Source organism: Pristiophorus japonicus, unplaced genomic scaffold, assembly GCF_044704955.1.
Source record: "Pristiophorus japonicus isolate sPriJap1 unplaced genomic scaffold, sPriJap1.hap1 HAP1_SCAFFOLD_1270, whole genome shotgun sequence".
NCBI classification, from domain to species: domain Eukaryota; kingdom Metazoa; phylum Chordata; class Chondrichthyes; family Pristiophoridae; genus Pristiophorus; species Pristiophorus japonicus.
Window position 1 is genome coordinate 72,501 of NW_027250936.1, and position 10,690 is coordinate 83,190.

General features: G+C 58.0%; 1 protein-coding gene across 1 annotated transcript in view; it reads right to left on the bottom strand.

The window, feature by feature from the left end:
- Positions 1-9,117, bottom strand: part of LOC139242255 (short transient receptor potential channel 2-like) — a gene marked incomplete at both ends in the record, with an annotated part of 35,952 nt that extends 26,835 nt beyond the window's left edge. Inside the window, 4 exons of the mRNA XM_070870291.1 lie at positions 2,166-2,328; positions 5,044-5,244; positions 6,144-6,318; positions 8,953-9,117. Of these exons, the coding sequence (XP_070726392.1) occupies positions 2,166-2,328; positions 5,044-5,244; positions 6,144-6,318; positions 8,953-9,117 (704 nt within the window). The remainder of the gene's footprint in view (positions 1-2,165; positions 2,329-5,043; positions 5,245-6,143; positions 6,319-8,952) is intronic.
- Positions 9,118-10,690: the final 1,573 nt, after the last annotated feature.

Here is a 10,690-nt window from a genome sequence, read left to right on the forward strand (position 1 = left end):
GGGAGAGGGAAGGTGTGTGGGGGATTGGGGTTGGGGGATTGGGGAGAGGGTGGGTGGGTTGGGGGATTGGGGGTTGGGGGATTGGGGAGAGGGTGGGTGGGTTGGGGGATTGGGGAGAGGGTGGGTGTGTGGTGGGGGATTGGGAGAGGGTGGGTGTGTGGGGGATTGGGAGAGGGAGGGTGTGTGGGGGATTGGGGAGAGGGTGTGTGGGTGGGGGATTGGGGAGAGGGTGGGTATGTGGGGGATTGGGGAGAGGGTGGGTGTGTGGGGGATTGGGGAGAGGGAGGGTGTGTGAGGGATTGGGGAGAGGGTGGGTGGGTTGGGGGATTGGGGAGAGGGTGGGTGTGTGGGTGGGGGATTGGGAGAGGGTGGGTGTGTGGGGGATTGGGAGAGGGAGGGTGTGTGGGGGATTGGGGAGAGGGTGGGTGGGTGGGGGATTGGGGAGAGGGTGGGTGGGTTGGGGGATTGGGAGAGGGAGGGTGTGTGGGGGATTGGGGAGAGGGTGGGTGTGTGGGGGATTGGGGAGAGGGTGGGTGTGTGGGGGATTGGGGAGAGGGTGGGTGGGTTGGGGGATTGGGGAGAGGGTGGGTGTGTGTGTGTGGGGGATTGGGAGAGGGTGGGTGTGTGGGGGATTGGGAGAGGGAGGGTGTGTGGGGGATTGGGGAGAAGGTGGGTGTGTGGGGGATTGGGAGAGGGTGGGTGTGTGGGGGATTGGGAGAGCGAGGGTGTGTGGGGGATTGGGCAGAGGGTGGGTGGGTGGGGGATTGGGGAGAGGGTGGGTGTGTGGGGGATTGGGGAGAGGGTGGGTGTGTGGGTGGGGGATTGGGAGAGGGTGGGTGTGTGGGGGATTGGGGAGAGGGTGGGTGTGTGGGGGATTGGGGAGAGGGTGGGTGTGTGGGGGTTTGGGGAGAGGGTGGGTGGGTTGGGGGATTGGGGAGAGGGTGGGTGTGTGGGTGGGGGATTGGGAGAGGGTGGGTGTGTGGGGGATTGGGGAGAGGGTGGGTTTGTGGGGGATTGGGGAGAAGGTGGGTGGGTTGGGGGATTGGGAGAGGGCGGGTGTGTGGGGGATTGGGGAGAAGGTGGGTGGGTTGGGGGATTGGGAGAGGGTGGGTGTGTGGGGGATTGGGGAGAGCGAGGGTGTGTGGGTGGGGGATTGGGGAGAAGGTGGGTGGGTTGGGGGATTGGGAGAGGGTGGGTGTGTGGGGGATTGGGGAGAGGGTGGGTGTGTGGGGGATTGGGGAGAGGGTGGGTGTGTGGGGGATTGGGGAGAGGGTGGGTGGGTTGGGGGATTGGGGAGAGGGTGGGTGTGTGGGGGATTGGGGAGAGGGTGGGTGTGTGGGGGATTGGGGAGAAGGTGGGTGGGTTGGGGGATTGGGGAGAGGGTGGGTGTGTGGGGGATTGGGGAGAAGGTGGGTGAGTTGGGGGATTGGGAGAGGGTGGGTGTGTGGGGGATTGGGGAGAGGGTGGGTGTGTGGGGGATTGGGGAGAAGGTGGGTGGGTTGGGGGATTGGGAGAGGGTGGGTGTGTGGGGGATTGAGGAGAGCGAGGGTGTGTGGGTGGGGGATTGGGGAGAGGGTGGGTGGGTTGGGGGATTGGGAGAGGGTGGGTGTGTGGGGGATTGGGAGAGGGTGGGTGTGTGGGGGATTGGGGAGAAGGTGGGTGGGTTGGGGGATTGGGAGAGGGTGGGTGTGTGGGGGATTGGGGAGAGGGTGGGTGTGTGGGGGATTGGGGAGAGGGTGGGTGTGTGGGGGATTGGGGAGAAGGTGGGTGGGTTGGGGGATTGGGAGAGGGTGGGTGTGTGGGGGATTGGGGAGAGCGAGGGTGTGTGTGTGGGGGATTGGGGAGAGGGTGGGTGTGTGGGGGATTGGGGAGAGCGAGGGTGTGTGGGTGGGGGATTGGGGAGAGGGTGGGTATGTGGGATTGGGGGATATGTTACTCAATAACCTGAGACTGAATCAGAATGCCACCCTGCGGGTTAAATAACGAGATAATGCTGGGCCCAGAGGGGTTGCAATCGATAGAAAGAGATTGCAGCGAGAGATTGCTCTGTGGTTACAGGAGATGAATCTGCTCCCCTGTCCCGGGCGGGGCACATTCCCAGAACCTGCCCCTGACACAGTGACCATGCTCTAGTCTAGAGTGTTCTTGGGGCTGGAGCCGCGCACCTCATCATGTCATCGATCATCTTGCCGATGGAGATCTGCAGAGTCCCGAGGGTCTCGTGTGCGGGCAGGATGGACGTGAGTCGGGCCAAGCTCAGCATGCTGGTGATCGCGAACAGCACTTCAGCCACCATCTGCGGGTCTTCCTGTTTCCACTCGTGCCTGTCTGCAAAGGGCGACACACACCGTTCCGTTAGCCAGGCCGTGCTCGGTGACCGGGGCCAAGGTCACTGCCCACTGCAGCATTTCCTCCAATCGAACATACGTCCACAAACAGTTCCCTGGCTCAACATCTCCACCCCGCGGGGTACATGTGTCGGCCGTGGACCAGTGGACAACACTCTCGCCTCGGGGTCAGAGGGTCATGGGTTCAAGTCCCACTCCAGGGACTGGAGGACATAATCCAACACACACTCCCAGTGCAGTACTGAGGGAGTGCCGCACTGCACTGTCGGAGGGGCAGTACTGAGGGTGGGCCGCACTGCACTGTCGGAGGGGCAGTAATGAGGGTGGGCCGCACTGTCGGAGGGGCAGTACTGAGGGAGCGCCGCACTGTCGGAGGGGCAGTACTGAGGGAGTGCCGCACTGTCGGAGGGGCAGTACTGAGGGAGCGCCGCACTGTCGGAGGGGCAGTACTGAGGGAGCGCCGCACTGTCAGAGGGGCAGTACTGAGGGAGCGCTGCACTGTCGGAGGGGCAGTACTGAGGGGCACCGCACTGTCGGAGGGGCAGTACTGAGGGGCACCGCACTGTCGGAGGGGCAGTACTGAGGGAGCGCCGCACTGTCGGAGGGGCAGTACTGAGGGAACGCCGCACTGTCGGAGGGGCAGTACTGAGGGAGCACCGCACTGTAGGAGGGGCAGTACTGAAGGAGCGCTGCACTGTCGGAGGGGCCATCTTTCGGATGACACATTAAACAGAGGCCCCTTCTACTCTCTCAGGTGGATCCCACTGCACTATTTTTCGAAGGAGAGCATTTATCCCCAGTCTCTTGTTTAATATTGATCCCTCAATCAACCTCACTAAAAAAAACAAATGAATCGGGTGATTATCACATTACTGTGTGTGGGAGCTTGCTGTGCGCTAATTGGCTCCCAATTTCCTACATTACAACAGTGACCACACTCCAAAAAGTACTTCATTGGCTGTAAAGCGCTTTGGGACGTCTGGAGGTTGTGAAAGGCGCTATATAAATGGAAGTCTTTGTTTGTTTCTGGCCCAGTAACTGGGCCCTCCCCAGCCCACGATGCCCTCCGTCAGACGGCCTTCGGTGCTGTGCGTGAAGCCTGGACGACACTCACTGCGTGGCACTTGCTCGTTATCACATTGCCGGCCACAGTGATCCCAATGGCCGGCCAGAGGGCCAATCGGGAAGGTCACCTGACCGGGGGCCTGGGAGTGAGGGGGCGGAGTCTGGTGTGTGTCGGGTGGGGTGGGGAATGGGGAGTAGAGGGGGGTCTCCTGCAGGGTGTGGGAGGGGGACCACATTTCCACCGGCAGAAGGGGATCACTGGAACCTTGGGTGGTAGGTGCCGGGCTTTGCACCGGTGTGGAGATCGGTCCGTCGCAACATGAGGGCTTCAGAAATCAAATACGGTGCAGGGGTAAATCAGATATCGGGAAACGAGGGTCAAGGACTTTCCCCACTCTGTGTCTACACTGGAAATCTCCCCACTCTGTGTCTACACTGTTAATGACCCCCAGCGACTGGGGAAATCTCCCCACTCTGTGTCTACACTGTTAGTGACCCCCAGTGACTGGGGAAATCTCCCCACTCTGTGTCTACACTGTTAGTGACCCCCAGTAACTGGGGAAATCTCCCCACTCTGTGTCTACACTGTTAGTGACCCCCAGTAACTGGGGAAATCTCCCCACTCTGTGTCTACACTGTTAGTGACCCCCAGTGACTGGGGAAATCTCCCCACTCTGTGTCTACAATGTTAGTGACCCCCAGCGACTGGGGAAATCTCCCCACTCTGTGTCTACACTGTTAGTGACCCCCAGTGACTGGGGAAATCTCCCCACTCTGTGTCTACACTGTTAGTGACCCCCAGTGACTGGGGGAATCTCCCCACTCTGTGTCTACACTGTTAGTGACCCCCAGTGACTGGGGGAATCTCCCCACTCTGTGTCTACAATGTTAGTGACCCCCAGCGACTGGGGAAATCTCCCCACTCTGTGTCTACAATGTTAGTGACCCCCAGCGACTGGGGGAATTATTATATATGCAGACTATAGATATACTCTCTGTGTAGTCACTGTATAGTTGCATAAGATGGAGACTTGTTTACCTGATGTACTGTCAGTAAGGTTTACACTGTGTATATACTATGCTGGCACCACTAGAGGGTGCAGCTGGTGGAGACCGGGGTTTCCTGCCCCTGTGGCAGGGGCTGTCCACCAGAGGGCACTGTGGTGGGAGACCTGAGGGTCACCTGCATAGGTGTGCAGGGCCCAGTATAAAAGGCTGCTTACCATGCCTGTACCTCACTCTGGAGTTATGAATAAAGGACCGAGGTTACTCCAGTTTGAGTGCAACACATTGCCTCATGGAGTCATTCCTAAGTACATTATAGACATGAATCAAGCCCGTGTGGTGGCTGGTGAGCCAAGGCCAGCCCACGTTAAAAGAAGTCACGCACAGGCATCTTCCACCGTTTATAAGGAATTCATCAGTCACCTGAGAACTCATTGTTAGTGCGGTAACAAGTCATCCTCGACCCCGGGGAACGGCCTGTGATTGATTGATTGACCCTCAGCGAGGGGGGAAAATGTCCCCCCCCTCTGTCTACGATGTCCCCAATGTGCAGCGATGGCGGGGGCAGGGGCGCGAGGGGATTTTGCCTCGACAGCGATGGCGATGTTCTGTGCCCGATACCCACCAGCCTCCGTGAAGTAGTAGCAGTAGTAGGATTTATCGTCGGCCAAGCAGTAGAGCTTCCCGCTCAGGTAGACCACTATTCGCAGGGCAAAGGAGGCCAGGTACATGCTCAGGATGACGATGTCGAGGAAGTTCCACCAGTCCAGCAGGTAACTCCGGAGCCCCTCGATCCACACCTCCTTACACTCGTACCAGAAAAACCCTTCGGAGGGAGCACAAAATGGTTAGAACATGGCGCCCTGGGAAACAATGCACCCTCCCTTACAGAATCCCTCCCACACTCGCCCGCCCGTCCATTCCTTCCGGTGTTGGCCTGAGGGCTACAGCTCTGCACCCTCCCCAGACCTTGTACAACTGGTTATTCACTGTCCAATCTGCTCCCGGGGCGAGGGACGAGGGTCTTCAGATACGGTGAGAGACTGGAGAAGCTGGGGTTGTTCTCCTTGGCGCAGAGAAGGTTAAGCGGAGATTTAATCGAGGTGTTCAAAACCATAAGGAGCGACTGTTTCCAGAGGGACACGGATTGACGATAATCGGCGATGGAACCAGAGGGGGAGATGAGGAGAATGTGTTTACGCAGAGAGTTGTTGTGATCGGGAACGCGCTGCCTGAAAGGGCGGTGGGAGCAGATTCAATAGTAACTTTCAAACCGGGAATTGGATAAATACTTGAAAAGGGACAGATTTGCCGGGCTATGGGGAAAGAGTGGGGAGTGGGATTGATTGCATCGCTCTGTCACAGAGCCGGCACAGGAACAATGGGCCGAATGGCCTCACTCTGCGCTGTGAGGTTCCATGAAAAAAAACCTCTGGTCATTATCACATTGCTGTGTGTGGGAGCTTGCCGTGCGCAGTTTGGCTGCCGTGTTTCCTGCATTGCAACAGTGACCACACTCCAAAATAACTTCATTGGCTGTGAGGCGCTTTGAGATGTCCAGTGGTTGCGCAAAGTGCTGGGGAAATCCAAGTATCTTGCAGCATCGCTTCCTCAATATCTACATCAGACCCTTGCGTCAGACGTTACGATGGCGCTGCCTCAGACCTCCCCTGCGGAAGTGGTCTCTCAGACACTGCCTGCCTTCCCTGCGGGCCTATGACTCACCCACCACCCAGATCATGTGGAAGGAGTTGAAGTAGATGGGCTGGTGCCTGGAGGATGACTGCTCGCGGAACTGCTGGGCGATGATCGACTCCACCAGGAGGAGGACCAGGAACCAGATGTAGGAAGAGGAGTGAAGGAGGAACTTAATAGCCGGAGTACGAACCATCTGTCCAATCTAGAACACAACAAGCGGAAACATTATTGGGAAACTGCAATGTATTTGCTTTGTGGGCTCTTCGCTTGTGAATCCATAGCAACACGTTGTTGTTGAGAACGAGTTCGTTTATTAACCAACACACACCAACTGTTTAACAATCGCACTGCACATTACCGGTTCATCCACCGGGCTCACAACCACCTGCCCCATCGTGGATCCCCCGGACCCAACTGGCTGTGGTTTAGAAACATAGAAAATAGGTGCAGGAGTAGGCCATTCGGCCCTTCGAGCCTGCACCACCATTCAATATGATCATGGCTGATCATTCACCTCAGGACCCCTTTCCTGCTTTCTCTCCATACCCCTTGATCCCTTTAACCGTAAGGGCCACATCTAACTCCCTCTTGAATATATCCAATGAACTGGCATCAACAACTCTCTGCGGCAGGGAATTCCACAGGTTAACAACTCTCTGGGTGAAGAAGTTTCTCCTCATCTCGGTCCTAAATGGCTTACCCCTTATCCTTAGACTGTGTCCCCTGGTTCTGGACTTCCCCAACATCGGGAACATTCTTCCCGCATCTAACCTGTCCAATCGCATCAGAATTTGATATGTTTCTATGAGATCCCCTCTCATCCTTCTAAACTCCAGTGAATACAGGCCCAGTCGATCCAGTCTCTCCTCATATGACAGTCTAGCCATCCCGGGAATCAGTCTGGTGAACCTTCGCTGCACTCCCTCAATAGCAAGAGCGTCCTTCCTCAGATTAGGAGACCAAAACTGAACACAATATTCCAGGTGAGGCCTCACCAAGGCCCTGTACAACTGCAGTAAGACCTCCCTGCTCCTAAATATATTCAAAAAGGAGTTAGATGAGGTCCTTACTGCTAGGGGGATCAAGGGGTATGGCGAGAAAGCAGGAATGGGGTACTGAAGTTGAATGTTCAGCCATGAACTCATTGAATGGCGGTGCAGGCTAGAAGGGCCGAATGGCCTACTCCTGCACCTATTTTCTATGTTTCTATGTTTCTATACTCAAATCCCCTCGCTATGAAGGCCAACATGCCATTTGCCTTCTTCACCACCTGCTGTACCTGCATGCCCACTTTCAATGACTGATGTACCATGACACCCAGGTCTCGCTGCACATCCCCTTTTCCTAATCTGTCACCATTCAGATAATATTCTGCCTTCAGGTTTTTGCCCCCAAAATGGATAACCTCACATTTATCCATATTATACTGCATCTGCCATGTATTTTCCCACTCACCTAACCTGTCCAAGTCACCCTGCAGCCTCTTAGCGTCCTCCTCACAGCTCACACCGCCACCCAGCTTAGTGTCATCTGCAAACTTGGAGATATTACACTCAATTCCTTCATCTAAATCATTAATGTATATTGTAAAGAGCTGGAGCCCCAGCACTGAGCCCTGCGGCACCCCACTAGTCACTGCCTGCCATTCTGAAAAGGACCCATTTATCCCGACTCTCTGCTTCCTGTCTGCCAACCAGTTCTCTATCCACGTCAGTACATTACCTCCAATACCATGTGTTTTAATTACACACCAATCTCTTGTGAACATCATGTGACTAGCTAGGGCCACTCACAATGCGACAGCTCTACCAAACTATGAGCATACTCGAGGGGTGCATACATTAAATTATCACATTGCTATCGTGGGATCTTGCTGTGTGGAAGTTGGCGGCTGCATTGACCGCCTCTTTGGGATGTCCTGAGGCGCTACATAAATGCAAGTCTTTATTTCCAAACTATTGGGTTGAAGAATTGGTTTCACCATCAGTCTGGCACCAAGCACCCTGCACCCTCCCCCCCCCACTCCCTCAAACCCTCCTCCTGCTTCCCCCACCCTCCTCACCCCACCCTCTCCCATCACCCTCGCTCACCGCACCCCCACCCCTCCTCCCTCCCCCAGCGGCCCCGCCCCCGGCCCCACCATCCCCCTCCCCCACCCCTCCCCACCGGCCCCGCCCCCGGCCCCACCATCCCCCTCCCTGCCCCCCGCCCCCCACCCTCCCCACCGGCCCTGCCCCCCCCCCGCCCCCCACCCGCCCCACCGGCCCCACCATCCCCCTCCCCCCGCCCCCTGCCCCCTGCCCCCGCCCCTTCCCCCCGCCCCTCCCCACCGGCCCCACCCCCTGCCCCCCACCCTCCCCACCGGCCCAGCCCCCCCCGCCCCCCACCGGCCCCACCATCCCCCTCCCCCCGCCCCCTGCCCCCGCCCCTTCCCCCCGCCCCTCCCCACCGGCCCCACCCCCTGCCCCACCATCCCCTCCCCCCCCCACTCCCTCAAACCCTCCTCCTGCTTCCCCCACCCTCCTCACCCCACCCTCTCCCATCACCCTCGCTCACCGCACCCCCACCCCTCATCCCTCCCCCAGCGGCCCCGCCCCCGGCCCCACCATCCCCCTCCCTGCCCCCCGCCCCCCACCCTCCACACCGGCCCTGCCCCCCCCCGCCCCCCATCCGCCCCACCGGCCCCACCATCCCCCTCCCCCCGCCCCCTCTGCCCCCCGCCCCCTTCCCCCCGCCCCTCCCCACCGGCCCCACCCCCTGCCCCACCATCCCCTCCCCCTGCCCCACCATCCCCTCCCCCTGCCCCCTGCCCCCTGCCCCCACCACCCCCCCGTACCTTGGATTTGGGAGCAACCCAGTAGATCATGGAGAGCAGAGGCATGGTGAGGAACATGAGGGAGGAGACGGAGATTAACCAGATGGTGCGGCTCCCTCGCCACCAGGTCAGCTTCCCGCACCAGATGGAGGTCAGCACCTGCTGGCAGATGGGGTGGGCCACAAACTGTGGGAGCAAGGGGGACACGGGTTAGAGTCGGAGCCAGAGCGATAGCAAGCGGCCCAGGAACCCCCTCCCCACTCACCGTCCGCGCATCCAGCCCACTCCCTCGGGAAAAGCCGCACGCACGCCCCCTCCCTCCCCATCTGCCCTCCCCCCCCGTCCCCCTCCCTCCCCATCCCCCTCCCTCCTTCCCCTCTCTCTCCACCCCCCCGCCCTTCCTGCCCCTACCCTCCCCACCCGCCCCGCCCCCTCCCTCCCCGTCTCCCCCCTCCCCACCCCCCTCCCCCTCCCTCCCCACCCCCCTCCCCCCCTCTCTCCCCACCCCCCTTCCCCTCCCTTCCCACCCCCCTCCCCCTCCCTCCCTGGAGTGAAGCCGTAGACTGCAGGAAGATATCAATGTACTGGTCAGGTAGGCAGGACAGTGGTAAATGGAATATATCTGGAGAAGTGTGAGGGGATTTGAGGAGGGCTAACAAGGCAAGGGAATACACAGTAAATGGTAGGACACTGAAGTGTAGAGGAACAGAGGGACCTGGGAGTGCAGGTCCACAGATCCCTGAAGGTAGCAGGCCAGCTGGATAAGATGGTTAAGAAGGCATACGGAATGCTTGCCTTTATTGGTCGAGGCATAGAATACAAGAGCAGGGAGGATATACTTGAACTGTATAAAACACTGGTTAGGCCACAGCTGGAGTACTGCGTGCAGTTCTGGTCACCACATTACAGGAAAGATGTGATTAATGTTATGTCTGTGATGTATTTATGAATGACTCCACGAGGCAATGTGTTGTACTCAAACTGTAGTGACCTTGGCCCTTTATTTGTAACTCCAGAGTGAGGCACAAGCATGGTGGCTCCCCTTTTGTACAGCCCCTGCCACCAGGGCAGGAAACCCCGGTCTCCACCAGTTGCACCCTCTAGTGGTGCCAGTATAGTATATACACAGTGTAAACCTTATTGATAGTACATCAGGTAACAAGTCTCCATCTTATGCAACTATACAATGACTACACAGAGAGTATATCTGTAGTGTAACAATTACACTGGAGAGGGTACAGAGGAGATTTACGAGGATGTTGCCGGGAGAATTTTAGCGATGAGGAAAGATTGGATAGTCTGGGGTTGTTTTCTTTGGAACAGAGGAGGCTGAGGGGTGGCCTTATTGAGGTGTATAAAATTATGAGGGGCCTGGATAGAGTGGATAGGGAGGAGCTGTTTCCCTTGGCAGAGAGGTCAACAACCAGGGGGCGTAAATTTAAAGTAATTGGGGGGAGGTTTAGAGGGGATTTGAGGGGAAATGTCTTCACCCAGAGGGTGATGGGGGTCTGGAACTCACGGCCTGAAAGGGTGGTAGAGGCAGAAACCCTCACCACATTTAAACAGTACTTGGATGTGCTCCTGAAGTGCCGTAACCTACAGGGCTACGGACCGAGAGCTGGAAAGTGGGATTAGGCTGGGTAGCTCTTGGTCGGCCGGCACAGACACGATGGGCCGAATGGCCCCCTTCCGTGCTGTAAATTTCTCTGATGCTGTGGGACCACCCAGTGATACTCCCCCCCGCTCCCCCCGACACTCC